The sequence below is a fragment of the Cynocephalus volans genome, chromosome 4 (genome assembly GCF_027409185.1).
Source record: "Cynocephalus volans isolate mCynVol1 chromosome 4, mCynVol1.pri, whole genome shotgun sequence".
NCBI lineage: Eukaryota > Metazoa > Chordata > Mammalia > Dermoptera > Cynocephalidae > Cynocephalus > Cynocephalus volans.
In genome coordinates this window covers 22,308,192-22,329,410 of record NC_084463.1, presented here as the reverse complement: position 1 = coordinate 22,329,410, position 21,219 = coordinate 22,308,192, and the positions used below count along the sequence as shown (strand labels likewise).

The window sequence follows — 21,219 nt, the reverse complement described above, 5'->3', positions numbered from 1 at the left end:
ACCTCAGTGGCTGCTGGGCTGTGTCTATACATAAATCTATATGATTCAATTAAATGAGCATATTCATGTAACTACCACCACAATCAGGATACAGAATTGTTCCACCACCATAAAGCACTCCCTTATACTACCCCTTACTACCCCATGCTCATCCCTCCCACCTTCATCTCTGTCCTCTGGCCACAAATAACATGTTCTCCATCTCTGTAGTTTGGTCATTTTGAGTATGATTAACACACTCATACAATATATAACCTCTAAAATTGGCTTTTTGTTCACTAAGCATAACCATCTACAATGTCACATGTATCAATAGTTTGTTCCTAATATTACTAAGAAGTATTCCATTTTTTCAAACCAGGTTTATTCACCTTCTGTGATAATTTAAATATTGCTAGGTCCTTGTTCTGATATAAAAGTAAATCTTGTTTATTGTGGAAAATGTTTCAAGGACAAGAGCTAGAGAATTGAAGTTGAGTGGTCTCTCTGAATTTTCTTATGAAAGTTTTTTTCTTCTTCCTCCAAGAATAAAGACGGGGACATCCAGATTTGACTAGGTCTTATAATCTATCAAAGATAAGGCAAAAACACAATTACTCTTCATGAAAGTGCACACATTATAATTATCAGTCATAACTAATTCAAGGAAAGACACTTGAGTATTAAAAAAAATTGTGAGAGCAATGGGAATCCATGGCATTTTTGCTTAGGCCTCTTCCGATTAACAACCTCTTCTCCCAGACTGGTTGATGCAGAGGTTGTGCAAAGGTGGGCCAGGCCATAAGAACTAGCAGCTGTGTGGAACAAAGAGCACTCGCTCAATTGTGGGCAGGTGGCAATACCCACAACGTGGAGCACAGTTGTGGAAGTGTCACTCTCAGTGACAGGAAAGCAGAGAGGGTCAGTGATTCTACTAGCCTGAGGTTGTGGTCATGGATAAAGCAAGTAAATTCTAGATTGACTCTGTGGGAATGCACAGCACAGATTAAAGATAACCAAGTCATCCACACGTTCCTAGAAGGCCAGGAAGCTGCACATATGTACATAGGAGATACAAAAGGCCACAGGATAAATTCAAAACTGGGACATATTTTAACATGACCTGAGCTTTGAACACATTCCCCTGCTCTCCACAGATGCCTCAGCAGCAGGCAAAAGCCTTAATGACTTGAAGGGTTTAAGTTCAACTTCTGTCCAATCAGTGGCCACCCACTTAAATATGCTGATGCAGGAGAAATCCCTCAGATGTTAGGCTTACAAAGATGAGCAAGGATTTTTAAAAATTCTGAATGGAATAATGTCTGGATTCACCTAATATCAAGTGCTTTATCCCTCCCTCATTTTTCCTCTTCAGACTAAAAGATTCTCGACATAGCATAACGAGTAAACATAGAAAAGCTCCGAAAGGTGAAAAGAAGAAGACAGACTGGCAAGGAATCTTGGGACTTGAGGACAGTGTGCTGGTGAGTTCTCCATGCATTCTTTTTTGCCTCCTGTATATCCCAGATGGGACACTGGGGAAGCCTGCCACCCTGAACCAGCAAAAGGCAAACACAAAGATGGAGAAAAACTTTCTCCAACCAAAGGAATGGAAAGCAGAGAGCTTAGCACCTTGCTTGGTGGTAGCAAGAAGTACTCTGATTCTGTCACAGGGGTGATGTAGGGGGGCCAAGTGGAGACTGAATTTTACCCCACGTCTGGTGGTGGTAGGTGGCAATCTAATGCTCCCATCAGCATGGTATAACTGGGGCTGAGCAACAATCCAAACTTCCTTCCCTACCCAGAAGCAACAAAGTTGAACAAAGCCACGCTATTGACACTCCGCTTTCCCTGCCAGTGCAGTGTCAGTGAGGCCAAGTGTTAGGCTGAGCTTGGATCCTATCCAACAGCAATGAAGGGGAACAAGGTGGTGTGAGGTGTAGCATACTGTGAGTCACCGTGCACTAGGGTCAGCAAGTTTAATTGGGAAGCCACACTTCCACACCCACTTGGCAGCACTGAGGCTCTGTCCGTCAGGGCTCCGCTTTTACTTAGCAGCTGTCAACAGGACTGGTGGATGCTGAAGTTCCATCTCATGTGTCAGAAATGAAGTGGTGCAAGTCAGCACTCCAACTTCATGGACATGATATTCAGGGCTCATGGGGGATCTGAATCTCCACACCCACCTAGATCTACATGCTACACTAAACAAAGTGACTACTTACTAAAAAGGAAAATCAAACAAAACTCATAGTCTTACTAATTGCAACACAAAATATCTAGGCCACAGTTGAAAATCATTCATCACATTTATTGACTTGTGTATGTCGAACCAACTTTGCCCCTTGGGATGAATCCCACTTGATCATGCCGTATAATTTTTTTGATGTGCTGCTGTAATCTGCTAGTATTTTGTTGAGGATTTATGCATCTATGTTCATTGAGCATATGGGTCTGTAGTTTTCTTTTTTTGTTGTGTCTTTCTCTGTTTTTGGTATCACTGTGATGCTGGCCTCATAGAATGAGTTTAGGAGAAGAGCTCCTGTTTCAATCTTTTGGAAAAGTTTGAAGAGAAATGGTATTAATTCTTCTTTAAAGGTTTGATAGAATTCAAGTGTAAAGCCACCCAGTCCTGGGCTTTTCTTTGTCGGAAGGTTGCTGATTACTGCTTCAATTTCATTGCTTGTTTTGGTGTGTTTGGGTTTTCTTATTTCTTCTTGGTTCACTCTTGGTAGTTGGTTTGTGTCCAGAAATTTATCCATTTCCTCCAGGTTTTCATAGTTTTTGGTGTGCCATTGTTTATAATTATCTCTAATGATTCTTCATATTTCTGTGGTGCTGATTGTAATGTGTTCCTTTTCACCTCTGATTTTAGTTATTTGGGTCTTCTCTCTTCTTCTTCTTTTTTAACCTAGCTAATGGTTTGTCTATTTTATTTATCTTCTCAAAAAACCATCTTTTTGTCTCATTGATCTTTTGTGTCATTTTTTGAGTCACTATTTCATTTAGTTCTGCTCTGATATTGATTATTTTTTCTGTCTACTACTTTGTTGTTGTTTTTCTAGTTCTTTGAGGCATAGTGTTAGGTCATTTGTTTGAGATCTTTCCATTCTTTTGATGTAAGCATTTATTGCAATAAAATTCCCTCTTAGTACTGCTTTTGCAGTATCCGAGAGGTTTTACTATGATATATCTTTATTCTCATTAGTTTCAAGACATTTTTTGATTTCCTGCTTAATTTCTTCTTGGACCCAATGGTTGTTCAGGAGTTCATTGTTCAGTTTCCATGCACTTGAGTGGCTTCTGGAATTTTGCTTGTTATTGATTTACAGTTTTAATCCATTGTCATCTGAAAAGATACTTGATATAATTTCAATTTTTAAAAATTTGGTAAGACTTGATTTGTGACCTAGTATGCAGGTCTGTCCTGGAGAATGTTCCATGTGCTGATGAGAAGAATACATATTCTCTGCTTGTTGGTTGAAATGTTCTGTAGATGTCTGCTAGGTCCAATTGGTCTAAAGTGTGTTTCTTTGTTGATTTGTTCCCGGAAAGATCTGTCTAATGCTGAGAGAGGGGTGTTCAGGTCACCTGCTATTATTGTATTTGGGTCTATCTCTTTTTTTAGGTCTAAAAGTGTTTGCTTTACATATCAAGGTGTTCCACTGTTGGGTGCATACATATATATGATTGTTATGTCCTCTAACTGAACAGATCCCTTTATCATTATATAATGGCTTTCTTTGTCTCATTTTATGCTTTTTAGTATGAAGTCTATTTTATCTGATACAGGAATAGCTACCTGTGCACGTTTTGGGTTTCATTTTGCATGGTATATCTTATAACATTTGATGTAGAAAAGGCGTTTGACAAAATTCAACACTGCTTCATTATTAAGACGCTCAGCAAATTAGGTATAGAAGAAAATTATCTCAATACAATAAAAGCCGTTTATGAGAAACCAGACGTGAATATCATCCTGAATGATATTGAACAGGAAAAAGACAAGGATGAGAAAGCTCTTACCACTCCTATTTAACATAGTATTGGAAGTACTAGGCAGAGCAATCAGGCAAGAGAAAGAAATAAAGAGTATACAGATTAGAGAAGATGAAGTCAAACTGTCCACATTTGCTGACAACATGATCTTATATTTAGAAAAACATATAGACTGTACAAAAAACTCTTATGGCTGATTAACAATTTCAGTAATGTTGCAGGATACAAGATCAACACCTAAAAATCAGTAGCATCTTTATACTCCAAGAACAAACTAGCAGAAAATGAAATCAAGAAAGTAAGTCGTTTTACAATAGTTGCCAAAAAAACAAAAAACCTAGGAATCAATTTAACCAAGGAGGTAAAAGATCTCTAAAATGAGAACTACAAACACTACTTAAAGAAATTAAAGAGGACTCAAAAAGGTGGAAAGACATACCATGCTCTTCAATGGGAATAATTAGCATTGTGAAAATGTCCATTCTATCGAAAGCAATCTACAGATTCAATGCAATTCCAATCAAAATACCAATGACATTCTTCACAGAAAAAGAAAAAACAATCCAAACATTCATATGCAACAACAAAAGACCCCAAATAGCCAAAGCAATTCTAAGCAATAAATAAATAAATAAATAAAGCTGGAGGCATAACACTACCTGACTTCAAATTATTTTACAAAGCTATTGTAACCAAAACAGCACAGTACTAGCATAAAAACACTCAGATCAATGGAATAGAATAGAAAACTCAAGAACCTACACCCATACTTACAGCCAACTGATGTTTGAGAAAGACAGCAAAAACATACATTGGGGAAATTCTGCCTCTTCAATTAATGGTGCTGGGAAAATTGGGCGTCAAAATGCAGGAAAATGAAAATGGACCTGTACCTCTTACCATATACCAAAATCAACTCAAAATGGATAAAAGACTTAAATATAAGACCTGAAACCATAAAATTACTAAAGGAAAATATAGGGGAAACATGCACTGAGCAAACAACTTTATGAATAAGACCGCAAAGCACAAGCAACAAAAGAAAAAATAACTAAAAAGTTTCTGTTCAGCAAAGGAAACAATCAACAGAGCAGAAAGACACCCTATAGAATGAGAGAATATATTTTCACACTATGCGTCTAACAAGGGATTAATATCCAGGTTCTACAAAAAACTCAGACTATACAGTAAAAAAACAAATAATCCATTCTAAAAATGGGCAAAGGAGATGAATAGACACTTTTCAAAGGAAGACGTACAAATGGCCAACAGGTACATGAAAAAATGCTCAGCATCACTAGTCATCAGGGAAATGCAAATCAAAACCACATTGAGATATCATCTCACCCCAGTCAGACTGGCCGTTACTAAAAAGACTGAGAATAACAAATGCTGGGGAGGATGCAGGGAGAGGGGAACTCTTCTACACTGTTGTGGGACTGTATATTAGTGCAGCCATTATGGAAAACAGTCTGGAATTTTCTCAAACAACTACAGTTAGAGCTACCACATGATCTAAAAATTCCACTACTGGGCCTATATCCAAAGGAATGGAAATCATCGTGTTGAATGGATACCTGCACACCCATGTTCATTGCAGCTCTGTTTACAATAGCCATAATATGGAACCAACCTAAGTGTCCATTGACAGAAAACTGGATAAGGAAAATATGGTATATATACATAATGGAATACTACCCAGCCATAAAAAAGAATGAAATTCTGCCATTTGCAGCAACATGGATGAGTCTGGAGAAAATTATGTGATGTGAAAAAGAGAAATACCACATGTTCTCACTCATAACTGGGTGGAAGGAAGGAGAGAAAGAAAGAAAGGAAGGAAGACAGAAAGGGAGGAAAGGAGGGAGAGAGAGAGGGAGGGAGGTGGGAGAAAGAAAGAGAGAGAGGGAGAAAGAAAAGTAAAGACCACAACAATACGATGAATTTACAGAAGGAGAGAACAAACCTAAGGATACTAGAGATGGAGGGGGAAAGAGGGAGGGAGGTTGGGGAGGAATAAGTTGGGTAAAGAGCATAAAGAAAAATCACAATTTGTAATAATGAATATGCTAGTAAGAAATAATGAGAAATAAATAAGAAAAAAAGATACAACCATCACAATAATATTTTGAACTTTTTAAGAGAAGAGAACAGAACTGAGATTGTGGGGGTGGGAATGCGGAGTTGTAGCGGGAAATGGGAAGAAGTGGTAAAGGGCCACAAAAATTGATTATATTGTATAATGAGGAATATACTAATCATCCTGGTCTGAACATCTCATATTGCACACTGGTATTTATATACAATGTTGTACCACACAGATATGTACCATCAACTGTGTCCCAATAAAAAAATTTAAAAGGCCCTCACCAAATGCAGCTCCTCGATTTGATCTTCCCAGCCACTCATAAATTTCAGCTTATTACAAATTTTTGTATAAAGGAAAAAAAAGAGAGAGAGAAAGAGAGAGAAAAGCACACGAAAAGATGTCCGACATCATTATGAAAACACAATTAAAATCACAGTGAAGTATTACTACTGACCTATCAGAATATTACTACAAATTCTAAAAATAGTAACAACTTATGCTGGAATTGAAGTAGAGAAACTGGGTCACTCAACAATGCTGCTGGGAATGTGAAATGTTATAGTCACTCTGGAAAACAGTTTGATAGTTTCTTATACAACTAAACACATGATTATCATACTTGCCAGCAATTGCACACTTGGACATATATCCCAGAGCAATGAAAACTTATGTTCACACAAAAATACAAATGTTTATAGTAGCTCTATTTGTAGTAGCCAAAAACTGGAAACAACTCAGGTATCCTGTAATGCATGAATGGTTAAACTGTGATGCATTCATTCATACCACAGAATACTATTCAGTAATAAAAAGGGATGAAACATTTTGATACACGCAACAACCTGGGTGAATCTCACGTGAATTATGCTGAGTGAAAAAAAGCCAATCCCAAAATGTCATGATGTCATGTTCTGTATGATTCCATTTATGTAATGTTAATGAAACAATAAAATTATAGAGGTAGAGAGAAGATTAGTGGTTGCCAGGGTTTAAGGATGGGAGTGACAGGAGGAAAATAAGTGTGGTTATGAAAGGACTAGAAGAGGGATATTTGTGACGGTGAAACTATTCTGGACATTAACTGTGGTGGTGAACACACAAACCTACACATATGGTACAATTGTATAGAACTAAACAAACACACACACATACACAAAATGAGTAAAACTGGGAGGATCTGAATAAGATCAACGGATTTCATCAGTGTCAGTGGCTGTGATATTGTACTACAGTCTCAAGATGCTATCTTTGGGGAGAACTAAATAATGGGCATGTAGGATCACTCTGCATTATTTCCTACAACTGCATGTGAATCTATAATTTTAAAAAAATTTTAACTTTTTAAAAAAAGATAACGATTACGGACTTTTCTCTCTGAAACAGAGAAGTTACATCATTTAAGGAAAATTCTTATATTATATACTCCTTAAAACTGAAATCTTAAGATACCACCCATTTAGGTTAATTTTATTATTATTTTGAATTTAATGTGAGATGAACAGTTTCAGTATAGTCAACATTTTACGTACTAGAGTGGCTTTCTTAAGCTTTGATATGTCCTTCATACTTATTAAAAGGCATCCTACATGCATGTTGCTGCTACCTGAATGAATCCCCCGCACACTGATAAAGCCACTCAATATGTCAAGGGATTCCCTAGTTTCAAAACTAGATGCATTGGAAGTGCTTATGTTAAATGCTCATTCTGTTCCACGTCAGTTCAGATTGATGAAAACAAAATCGCATTCAAGCTATTTAGACCCAATTTTCAGAACCCTGGAGTTGATCATATACTCCTAAACCAACGCCTTTTTTTGTCTAATTCTCCTTAGATACACAAGGTTGCCTGTGCTCAACATAGCCAAAATCCACTTTTCTTTCCCTCCTTTCCACTACCTCTGCATCCAGATATCTTTTTTATTATCTTGCTTCTGAACTACCCTTTCAGACACCTCTCTTCAATTCTCTCCGTTTCCAAAAGCAACCACATTCTTCCTTCCCAGGGAGCACTCACCTGATTGAGGCATCTGCCAACTTTATAGCAACTACAACTTCATGCAATCCTGAGCATAAAGGAAAAAATAAGGCTTCACACCAATCAGTTTCTGGGCTCCCTAAAGGTCTAGGAACTCCATAATACACATCATCTACTACAGTCATGCCCCACATAATGACATTTTGGTCAACGATGGACCATATATGTGATGACAGCAAGGCCATATAACCTAGGTGTGTAGCAGGCTGTACCATTTAGATTTGTGTAAGTACACTCTATAATGTTCTGACAACAACGAAATCGCCTAATGACGCATTTCTCAGAACATATCCCCATTGTTAAGCAACATGTGACTGTATATACACTACATACGTAGGCTATATGGTATAGCCACAAGCATAGATTCAGTTCATTGTTGACCAAAATGTTGTTATGCAACACATGACTCTGTGTGTGTGTGTGTGTGTGTGTGTGTGTGTGTGTGTGTGTGCGTATGTGTGTATTTTTAAATGTGGTTTGGAGAAAATGTTTTGACTCTGTCATTCACTTGGACTTTTATTTTTATTTCTGTTGTTTAGATAAAGTTTACAAGTTCATCATAAAACTAACTAAAATTGTGTTATTTACCAGTGCTAGCAAAATCAACACTTGTTTGACAGGAGTCCAGATGAGCCCAAAGGAGATTCAGAAAGTCTAATGAAATGCTGGGCTTCACGACTTCATTGTGGGATGGTCTGCTTTGCGTCCATATTTATTTGTTGAAATGGATGCTCCATGAGAACTGGAAAGATGTCTGCATAGTTCAATGCTCTGTCCCCAATGCCAACTGCAGGGCCTGCACATCACAGGTACTCATTTAAGTAAAAAGAAAAGAATTAAAGTTCCCAGCATCCAAAAAGCAGCCAATGCATGTGGGAAGTGATAAATGGGGGATCAAGGAGGTGGAATTGTGTGTCAGGAGCTGGTGACAGCCTTGGAGAATGTGTCTCTATTCCTGCAGACTGTTTCCTGAGCCCTGGAAAGAGAGAGCAGCAAGCCAATCCCACAGAAACTCAGGGGGACGAGCACCACTCTTTCCCTCCAATACAGTGCATACATCCTCCAACGTGGGCAGGGAGAAGGCTACAGGAGAGGGTTGATGGATTCCTGGGAGCCTCGTGGTGCTGTCGGTCAGACAACTGTTTCCTGAACACAGCCAGATCCTTCTGGAGACTCTCAGAAATTCTTAAGGGGATTTCACAGAATTTGAATTCCTGCATTAGTTAGTGGAAGCACAAGCAGGTGAAAATTTCTATTTTAATGAATCATTTCTGGTTTTAAAATCTTAGGATTAGAGGTCCTCTAGTGCAACCATCTCCATCCACGGTGAAATGCCTTTTAAGACATTTCTGGTAGATGATCATTCAGCTTCTGTCTGGATATTTCTAGCCATGGTCTCGAAGGAAGAGCCATTTCCAACTCCTCACATTATAGATATCATGAGTCTGAAAAAGATACTTTTCCCAGACTCTTAAGTGGGCACCAATCACCTGCAAAATCCATAAAACCCTTTAAATGTTGTAAATCGGTGAAACCAGAATTTATTTTAATTCACAAAATATTTCTTAAGTTCCTATGGAGGATCAGAATTATAATTAAAAAGTGCATGACAGTCTTCTCGTCATCAAGAAATTAACTTTGGGGACAGACAAATCTTCCTAATTACCCTGACTTGATCATCACACATTGTATACATGTATTGATATGCAACTCTGTACCCCACAAATATATATAATCAATTCATTTCAATAAAAAATAGAATAACAAATAGGCAATACTTGGGGGAAAAAAGACCAGTTCATACAGTATTTTGAAAACACCTATTTAAAACAAAAAAAAGGTTGTTGTATAAATTTTAATTACAATACTTACAAAATTTTAATGTGGTTTAAACACACACACACACACACACAGACACACACACACACACACACACACACACAGACACACACACACACACACACACACACACACACACACAAAGCCTGGCCAGTACAAGAATGGAAATTAAACTCAGAAAAGAAACTGTAAAAACACTGAACAAGGCAGTTTACTAAGTAGCCACCAGGTTGTGCTGGTGACTCAGTAACGTTGTTTAAACCAAAAAAAAATTTTTGTTTTAATGAATTTTGCTTAGGATTCATATTTTGCATCTTTCACAGGTCCCTTAAATGTATATCCATGGATTTTATATAACTCCTTATAAAAACATAAAAACTTCTTTTAAAAAAGTCTTTCAAGCAAAATTTCAATTAAATAAGTTGAATATATTCAATTTGTAAAACTTCTTGAGCACTTTCTATATTGAGTAAAGGAAAAGAAAGAAAAAAGATATGACAATCACAAAACAAATAATATACACAAATATAAACAAATAATGCTAATATAATAGATCATGAGAATGCTAGCTCCAAGTATTTTTGGTTGTTTTGTTTATTACTCTATTCCAACATCTAGAAAATATTAGGAACACAATAAATATTTGCTGAATGAATGAATGATTTGATGAATTCACAATTATATAAAAGATATTTTTAGTTTTTATGTTTTCTGGTTTTGAATGATTACCAGTATAATCTATGATCTGAATGTATTCCTATAAAATAGTGTTTGCAACCATGTTAAAATCATTTAAAATTTAGATTTTACAAATCTCCCAAAACTGTTATATACTCCAAAAGAATCTCCTAACTTTCCATGCTTTAGAATAAATGATGTCAAGAAAATAGACTATATTTTGTGTCTTCTCACCAAAATAATTTGTATTACTAAGTTGCATTATAAAATTTTTGTACTTATTTTATTTCAATACATAAACTTATATGACAATAAATAATTTTTTTTACTATTAACAATGTCTCTGGAGATCGTTTCCCAAATTCCCAGAATGAAGCTGGCCTATTTCCCAAACTTACGAGAGCTGTCTTTGAAAACAAATCACAATTAAATGTTATTTCCTAGCTGACTTTGTTCATCCAGCCCTGGGGACAAACTTCTTAAGGATTTGTGCATGTGTCCACTGTGGCATCGAAATCAATGCAGATTGTATCTCATATGTAAGGATTTAGAACATCATCTTTGTGACTACCCTCTCTTACATGTTGATTGTCAATCATTTCTCCCGATTGTCACCCTCCACTCTTCTGTTTCTCTATTCCTATTTCTTTCCATTCCTTCTTGGAATGCAATGTGTACTAGTGTTGGGAGAAAAGTACAGCAGTTGGAGCCAGATAACGTAGGGTTTAAAAGAGGGATCTGCCACATTCTGATAACTGTCAGCAGATTCTTTAACTCTGAATCTCAGTTTGTTTCTCTGTAAAAGATGATAGCCAGCAGAAAGCATGTGTTATTTTTGCCTTCTAAGAAGCAAATGACAAATGGGAGCTGCATGGAAAGGTATTCAATCCACTCCACACAGTTTCAGGATGAAAAGATCTTTTTTTCTTCATTTGTACTAGGAAACTATATTTACAGTTGAGAAAACAAAGAAACTTCAGTCTCTAGATAGCCCTTTGGTCCTTAGCAAAGGACAGTGTGCTGTGGTTTTTGCTTTATCAGTTATGGAGCCCAGAATATTTGCCACAAGCTTAGAAAGAGAGGATTAAAAAAAAGAAAAAAATCTTTTCCATTTAACACTTTTTGGTTTGATATCCATTCTGGCTGATTTTCATGCTATTTATTTGTTTGCTTATTCGCTTACATTGATCTGATCTATCTTCAGTCACCATTTTATTTTCAGTCTTTCTGAAACACTTGGTCTTAAATGTGTTTTTTGTATGCAACATGAAATTGTATTCTGCTCTGTGATCTGACTTTTTCTTTTAACAGAGGAATTAAGATGTTTGCATTTATTGATATAATATAGGTTTTTTTTAGTTCTATCATAATATTTTATGTTATGGTTTCTCATTTTACATTTACATTATTTTAAGTTATTCACTGGGTTCGTTTGCTTTCTTTTCTCTTTGGATATATGTAGTTCTGATATTTATAAAGGTTTGTCTTTTTCTTCTAGTATGTAATTTTATAATTATAACTTTATGTAATACCTTTAATGCATCTATTATTCCCTATTATGATTAATGACACAATTAATACATTTCCCCTTCCTATCCCTTCTGCTCCTTCTTCTCCACCTCCCAATGTTACCCAGTAATAAATCCTTCCTTAGTGTTTACCTTGAGCTGTTGCATATACTTATTCTTTTGCTGTTTGCCAGCTTGTAGGTACTCTTCTCCCACCTACAAGGAGATGTCAATTGTTCTAATTAGGCAAATATTCTAATTAGGACACTCAGTTTTCAGCATGTGGTATCAATCAATCCCACCTCAGCTTATTTATCATTTAAGGCATGTAATTGTGCATATTATTGGAAACAAAAGACAGATCGAGTCGTAATGATCCCATAAAGTGAAATCTGGAACTCTTCACCTGTTACATAGTAAGACTTTAGTTAAACCAATAAATTGATTAGTGAGTCTTGAAAGATAATCAAGTTTTCTTTCTTTTTTGTGAAATTATGGACCCCCTAGCCTAATTTTTCCGGCCAAATTTCCATATTAGTTCTCAATCAGCCCCTCTGTCTACAGCCCTATGTGAGTTGCATTTTGTGTACTCTCAGAAACTTTGTTCTTGATATGCTTTCCAGTAACCCACTACCAGAGCACGGGGGTCATTTCAAATTGTGAGAAAATAAGTTTCAGTTACCAGAAATTTCTTATGCTAAAAATGCAAAAACAATTATAATGTGGGAGGCTTAGTGATATTAATCACTCACCCTCCCTTGCCTGTGGGATATAGCCAGTCCAAAGAGGATCAGAATGACATTACATCTTTATTAATAGCAACATTGAAGAGGGAAATATGCCAGGATTCAAACTTCCCTCTCAGAACCTTGGGCCTAACTTAACCCAGTAGGAGAGAGGAGGAAAAGTTCGGTATGAAAGAGTGTAGATCTGGCTTGTCCTTGCACAGAGCGTGCCTTCCTTCAGCACCAACAGGCCAGTGATGAGGACTCTGGGCACACTTCAATCAATGACCAACCTGTCAGTTTCCTTCAGTCTTATCTGTCCGATTAATCTACTTTCCTCTCATAGAGTGGACCTAGTAGGAAAGCAAAAATAGGGTTGTAAAGTGCCTACTTCTGAACTATTCCTTCCTGGCAGGTGGAATCCCATTTGACGGTAGATACAGCTAGTTGTCTACACAATAGCCATTTCCTGCTTCTTCCTTAGCAACAAAATTCTAGCCTTAAATGCTAAGTTTCCCTTCTCCCTTGCAGGTAGGGGTGGCTAATAAGAAGCCACTAGAAGTCATTCATTGAATCGGTAAAGCACCCTTTCACTTTCCCTTGCCCTTGTGTCTTCCTACTGCTTGAAATGTGGACAAAGCCATAAGAACTCTAGCAGCCGTGTGAAAACCATGAAAAACATGCAGAAACCATGATGCATTCTTGAATGAAGTTACTACCTAGACAGAAAAGAAAAAAGAGAGAGGCTGAGTCCTCCATGCCTCAGAAATGCCACATCAGTACTGGACTGCCCACCTCAGGATGCCTTTTATGTTAGAGAAACATAAGCCCTTATTTAGGTGGTTAAGCCACAGCAGTCAGACTTTGGTTTTCAGCCACTGAAGCAATTAGTAGATGCTCTACTTCACTTACGGAAGTGTGAGGGGGAGGGAGTGTTGTGCATCCACGCCGAGTTAGCACTGAGTCAGTCCCATACATCCTCCCATCTGCTCCACAGAGTATAGGAAAGCATCTGCCTTTCCTTCCCAAGATCCACTGAAAGTTCTCCTTGGACTCTCACTCCTGTTGCTTGATGTCTATCACTTATCTCTGTCCTCTCCCAGCTGTTTATAATGTGGGAGAATGTGCAGATATCAAGAACAGTTTACTCTTCTTTATATTCCAAAACTATGTCACTACCTAATTGCTATCTAATCTATTTGGATGTCAGTGTTGAGAACACTTTTATGTTTCTAATTTACAACTGATCACAGATGATAATCATAGATCAGGGCCAGAGTTACGGATTTGAAAGTCACCATCCAATTTGTGGTTGTTGAAGCCATACGAGTAGGAGAGATGCCTCAAGAAGAGCCAAGAAGAGAGGTAGACACCAGGACTGAACCCAGAGGAAATGCAGTTTAAGGATGCTTTCCAAGGAGAAAAAAATGGGCCTTGCTGAAAATTAAAATGTCACAATGTAGTAAGATGATAATAGAACTGTGGTCTTATGGCAGAAGGACGTCTGACACTTGGTTTCAAATTGTATCTCTCAGTTACTGTAAAGCAGCAGCCCCAAACCTGTTCCTATTTGTTGACCACTGGGCACAAACAATTCCTCAACATCAACCTAACACAACATGCAAGATGACCTATCCTTGGTTTGTGAGTGAGGTAAAGGCCCCCTGAATTTATTAAATGTTGTGTTTTCTGTGGGAGCAATAAATGGCTTTTACCTTGCTATTGAAAGAACCATGAAAAGTCCCTTTGAGTTTTTGTCATTTCAGATCCCCAGTAACAAAGAGACTGCTTTCAAAAAGACCCAAACCAGAGTCTCATGACATCAGACTCACGCTTTCACGTCTACTCACCCCAGGGCCAATATGGAATAAATGTAGGGAAAGTTATTCTTGGACTTTTATGTCTTTATTTCATAATTGTTTTTTGCATTCATATTCTGTGCTCTGATTTATTCCTTGTTCCTACTCATTTCTTCCAATGTTTGTTGATTTTTTTCTTTATCCATATCAAAGTAGAGTTATTTTTGTCCTTACTCATTCTTGACTCTTTTCTAATACCCCAAGATCCCTGTGGTCCTGGACACAGACACTTCTCTGGAGGGTGGGATTCATCAAGACCCAGAGAACTAACTAGCAATGATTCTGTACAGTATTAATTTAGTTCCAATAAATGAGTTAATATATGTAAGGCACTTCAAACAGTGCACACATACAGTGCATGCTCAGTAAATGTCAAGTATCATTTTTATCATAATCTAGGCATAATTCAAGAGTCAGAGTTTTCCTCTTTCTTCAAAGATCTCCTCCTAGCATATTTGGAGAAAACACAGTTTGTCTCACGTCCCCTGTGGGCCATTCTGTCCTATGCTACAGGTGGCTCCCTGTGTTGCTCTCTGCACACCTAATGGTGTCTTGCTTTTGGCCACAACCTGGAACATGTGGACTACCTTTCCTCTCAGCGCTGCTACTATGACACCAGTGTCAGCAGAGAGGTCAGCACGCAGACAGCCTGACTTGTCCTTGCTGCCTTGTTTCTTGCAATAACGCACTGTGCGACTGTCCACTTTTATGAAAGACATAGAGAAATATAGGCACGCAAAAGATATAGACTCAGTACTTTATATGACTCTTCCCATATCCAAAATTAGAGCACCAAATATTCTTCACAGAGGGTCTCCTCAAGGACACCCCATATTCTAACCTCTGCTCAGAGAGTGCCCATTCTTCTGACCACAATGTGAGTCTCCACCTTTCCATCTCTCCACGTGGGCTGCGCTGGCCCTGTGCCCACCTGCCTCCTTACAGTCAGAGTAGTTTATGAGGGTGTACTTCTCAAAATCTGAGCTATTCAATTTAGAATAGCAGAATTTTTAGTAGAGTAGTAGAGAGTGGTCTTTGGCTCTCAAAATGCAGATCCTTCCAGTCTCCCTGGGAGTGGGAAGTGTAATATGACTCCTCTTACTTACTGATTCTCTAGTGGTTAACTGTAACACATACACACACACATGCACACATTCTCAGAGAAAGTAAAATCTAAATACACTTTAAATAATAAAGGAATTTTCCTAAAAGCACCATGATGTGCACAGAATCTCCAGGGCAGAGCAGAGGCAGCATTTTACATAATCATGCAAATTCACGGAAGTTCTTGGTTCTCCTTTTAGTCTGAGCCCCCAGAGCCCATGAACTTGACCCAATTACAAGTTCACCTACCCCCAGTTACCAACCCAAGGTGCAGGAGTTTTGAAACTTTGAAACACAAGATGTGGGTTTTGATTTATCCCTATCTACCAGGCTGTGTGAAGTTCTTGGGTGGGGCCTCCTCTGGATGTGAAAAGGAGGATTTATGATCTTCCTAGCCAAGCAAGTTCTCTAAGAGTTGGGAGATTATGGAGATTGTGTTACCTATGGCACTTTGGTCTTTGGTAAGACTGCCCCCATAACTGAAGAAAAAATGCTCCTGGACCCTCATACCACCATCTCCCTCTTCTCCCAGCCAGAAATGTTTTTGCTTGGACAAACTCATGTAGCCAACCAAGAAAAGGATGGAAGGCATAGAGCCTCATGTTATTCATCTCTTCGGCTTATTACAGAGTCCAGTAAACAATAGGCACTTAATAGATGCTAGGTTGCATGCAATGAGCTAATTTAAGTGATAGAAACATGGTATAATCTTCGAGGAGAGTATATGCAACCCATTTCTAATTTTTAAAAGTGGAGACAAGACTCGTTTGAGGAAAAAGTTTAAAATTTCTCCACCTGCAGATAAAAAGTAACTTGAGTATGATGCTTGCCAGGAATTAATTGCCAATGATACAATCAGACCCATCAGAAGAGCACTCTCTTCAGAGTTTTACCCAGGGCAAATATAACATCCTTATTCCTCAAACTGTAGATCAAAGGGTTAAGCATGGGAACCACATTAGTGTAAAAGACTGAGGCAAATTTGCCTTGTCCCAAAAATCCGGGAAAAGAGGTTGTTAAATAGGTGAATGCCCCTGACCCAAAAAACAGAGCAACAACAATTACGTGGGAGCCACATGTGCTAAAGACTTTGGACCTGCCCTCAGCAGAAGGAATGCGGAGGATGCTGGAGAGAATCAAAGCATAAGAGATGAAGATGCTCATACTGGATATTGTGATGACCAACCCAACAACAGTAGAAAACACCAGCTCGCTGACATGGGTGCTGGTGCAGGAGAGCTGCAGGAGAGGAAGAACTTCACACAGATAATGGTTGATGATGTTGGACTCACAGAAGGTCAGTCTCAGCATGCTTCCAGTGTGGGCTATAGCCCCAGCCAAGCCTATCACATAGGAACCAAACATCAGCAGAGAGCAGACCTGAGGGGACATGGTGACCGTGTATAGCAGAGGGTTGCAGATGGCCACGTAGCGGTCATAGGCCATCGATACTAGCACATAGCACTCGGAGTTGACAAAGAAACAGAAGAAAAATAGTTGTGTCATGCATCCCACATAAGAGATGATATTTTCTGATAAAAAACCAGTCAGCATTTTGGGAGTAAACACACAGGAATAACAGAGATCTATAAAGGACAAGTTGAAGAGGAAAAAATACATTGGGGTGTGAAGGCTAGAATTCAGCCCAATCAAGGTGATGAAGCCCAAGTTGCCCACCACAGTGAACACATAGATTCCCAAGAACAGGATGAAGAGAGGGAGCCGGAGCTCTGATTGTTCTGATAATCCCACAAGGATAAACTCAGTCACCGAAGAGCTATTTCTCAAAGTCATTCTCTCCTGGTGAGTCATCTGGGGAAACAGGGGACAAAATACACAGAGTGATAACAGGCACAAGCATGGCTAATGGAAGAAGGCTCTAGAAGATAAGCCAGTGTGTGGATGCCCCCCCTTTTGCCTTTCTTCCCTCACCGAGGCCTCTCCACATCCTATGCTACTGACAATGTCTCTGTGACAGTGTCTCAGCTCCCCTGGGCTGATCATGAATCTGAGCTAGAGTTTGTCAGCACGGGGGGCAAGAATTCTGTCCCCGCTTGAGAGATGAGGAGACGGCACACCTGAACTGGCTGCTCAAGGACTCTCACTCAGAAAGACACGCCAAGAGCCGGGAGTACAACACGGGCTCTGCCTCAGGCTCTGCGAGACGGTGGCTCTCATGGCCCCCACGGTCCCCCCACCCCCCGCCCCATTCTCTGCCTCCCTGTCCCAACCACATACCATGTTCCCACCTGGAGGGAAAGCCAGGAGTGTCCACTACCTCCTGCCATCTGGCACATCTGCCTTCCTCCTCCAATCCCCTTCTCTCCATCTTACCTCAGGGTCAGTGTGGAGAGCAGGGAAGGAGTCAATCCTTCCCAGAGCCCTTGGTTTGGGGTTTAAAAGGAAACCACCAGCAAAGCTGAGGTTCAGATTTCCACCTTCCTTCTGCCCGGCCCCACTCAGTGCTGAGGCTTATGCCATCTCTTTTTCCATTTCCAGAAAATGGTGTTGCTGGTGCATAAAGCAGACAGCCTTGTGTGTTAACTCTTCTGATTCACTTGGTGCTGGGAATCAGAGCTTCAACAGACCCCAGTCTCTAAGGTGCTCAAGAAACGGACCAAAGTTTCTGTGGATTTTCCCAGATGATGGCCTCTGACAACCTCAGGAGAAAAAACTAGCAACTCTCATTTCCACCAGAACCCCAGCTGGCATATCATGGAGAACTTTCATCTGCTTAACCATCTCAGGGGCCTGATTACATACAGGTTCCTCTGGGAATTTCCCCCAGATTTTTCCCTGTAGGGAAGAAACTGCACCGTCTTTGCTGACAGCCTGGATTAGATGCTTACCTAGCATCTTGGTAACAGGTGCTCTGCTCAACTTCTCCTTTACTCTAAGGATTTCATGTCATTCAGTGCTGAGTTTGGAGGCTCATCTTTCCTCTCTTTCATTAACTCTTGGAGCCTAAGCTTGACTTTAAGGAAGAATGACCCCAAACTTACCTTAGCCACCATGTCCAAATTTTCATAGGTAGCTTTGAGAGTAGGCAAAAAGGGCCAGATCACATCTACAGAGAACACCTCAGATAAAATGCTTCTAGGACCATGAACTTCTCAGAACAGTGGAAACACTATACCACCGCCACAACAAACACCACCTACTCTCAGCTCTGCTAAGGGCCACAGGCATGCCTTTACTATATATAAGGAGATTAAAATATCACAACACTCATGCAAGGAAGCACACACACACCCCTGCATGGAGTTACTATATAGACATGCAGGCTTAAGATATAACAGGAGATGCATCTGAGGGTTTAATTCTGCCATTCTTCAGATGACAAAGCTGCTCTCCATATGATCTGCTATATGAATATTCTAAGAAAAATTCAAACACATGTGAGCATCTGCATTTGTAAGTTTCCACTGAGGCTGCCTAAAATAATCCCAGTTTGCCTGAGACGGTCCCGACCTACACTCATTATCCACGTGTAATTATTAATAGCACACCCTTTCACTCTCAAAAGTGCCTTTATTTGGAAAGCAAATTATATGGTCGTCCTACTAAAAAGAGCACAAGCTGCTATTCAGGTACTCTGACCCCTGCAGCTCCAAGACCCACTGACCTCCATCCCCTTTCTGAAAGTCCCTGTCTTCCACCCTCCTTGCCCTCAAAATCCTCCTTCGCTGAACCTACCCCTCCTGGACAACCAATACTTTGCCTTCAAAAGTAGGAAAGGTATTAACTGCAAGCTTCTTCTGATTTATACCTAGCCAAAAACCCTAAAACAAAGAAATGCAAATCCTAACTACATGCCGAAGGAGAGAGGAGTTACACTGGTACAAGAAATAAACATTATTATATGTACAATATATTGTTGTGTATCATTTTATGTGGGTCCAATAAACTGGTTGCAGTATTAACAAACTTGGACATATACAATACATTTTAACCCAGCATTCTGCCAACCAATAAAAAATTAAGTTTACATGATTACCTAAAGACATGCAGAGAATGTTCATAGCAGTATTGTACATGACAGCCAAAAAGTGAAAACAACCCACATACGTCAACTATAGACTGGATAATAAACGGTAGGATGTTAATAAAATTCCATATATCCATGAAAGTGAATGACATAGATAAATGTCACAAACATATTATAGAACAAAAGAAGCCAAGCACAAAAGAGTGCATACTTTATGATTTCATTTATTTAAAGCTAAAAAACAAGGAAACTAATCTCCGGTGTTAGAGGTCAGATAGCAGCTGCTCCTGGCTGGCAGGCAAGGGCTAGTGACTGGAAAGGGATAGCAGCATCTGGTCCTGATGGAAGTGCTGGCCACACAGATGTGTTCAGTGTGCAAAAATTCATTGAGCCAGATCCTTATGTTACACTTAAATAAAGAGTTTATTTAAAACATAAGTGGGGAACAAAAAATAAATCATCCTACCAATCTAATTTAAGACTAAAATTACTAAACAGCTTTGAGCCATAATTCTCTCATTTGTAAAATGGGTATTTACTGACCTGATTACTCAGTATAGGAGAACATATGAGAAAAATAACACCATTTTAATTTCTCATCCATCTTGAGTCCTTTAAAATAAAAACCTGTTATATTTTCTTTATATAAAGGGATGGAATCAAGAGGAAAGAGAACTAATGCATATGGAGCAACTACAGAATGCCTGGCATTATGCTGGATGTTTTCTAATGTAATATGATGTTTATAGCAACCATACAATGTTTATGTGTGTAGCAGATTGTTTTTTCCAAAGATGGCTGTACCAGCACACACACACACGCTCACACATATATACAGACACTCACACATGAATATCTTGCATCCACACATGCTCTTTGTGTAATAGGATTGTCACTTCTCCAACCAAGAGATGAGGTCCACGTTCCCTACCCTTCCCTAGACAGGGACTTGGAACTTCTCCAGCCAATAGAACAGAGTATGGTGGAAGTGATGCCATGTGACTTCCAACGCTGGGTCGTAAAAGGATACAGCTTTCACCTGACGACCTTCTGCTCTCTCTCGCTCTCTTTCTTTCTCTCTCCATATTTCTCTTTTATCATCCCTAGCCTTCATAATAGTAATGTTGGAACCCTCTGGCCTTATCTCAAGACACAAAGGCCAGAAAGTTTATAGTCATTTGCCCAGTGTTGAGGGAGAGCAGAAGCCCTTTAGGACCTGCATGATTGTGAGTGCACATCAAGAAAAATAGTCAAGGCAAGTGGCTGGGAGAGTCTCTGGCACAGATCTGGATTACATGGTCTGGTTCTCCCTCGTTACCCAGCAAGTCTCCTTCCAGTTCCATATTTGGATGATGTTTTTTTCAGGTTTACTTTTATGAAGGAAACAGGGATTTCTTTTTAATACATATAATTTCT

The 21,219-nt window shown here is 39.1% G+C and overlaps 1 protein-coding gene across 1 annotated transcript; it reads right to left on the bottom strand.

Annotated features, from left to right (window-relative positions):
- Nucleotides 1-16,679: 16,679 nt before the first annotated feature.
- LOC134374886 (olfactory receptor 8B4) lies at nt 16,680-17,633 on the bottom strand. The gene has a single exon (XM_063092970.1). The coding sequence runs from the start codon at nt 17,625-17,627 to the stop codon at nt 16,680-16,682; it is 948 nt and encodes a 315-aa protein (XP_062949040.1). The 5' UTR covers nt 17,628-17,633.
- Between the last annotated feature and the right edge of the window lie 3,586 nt (nt 17,634-21,219).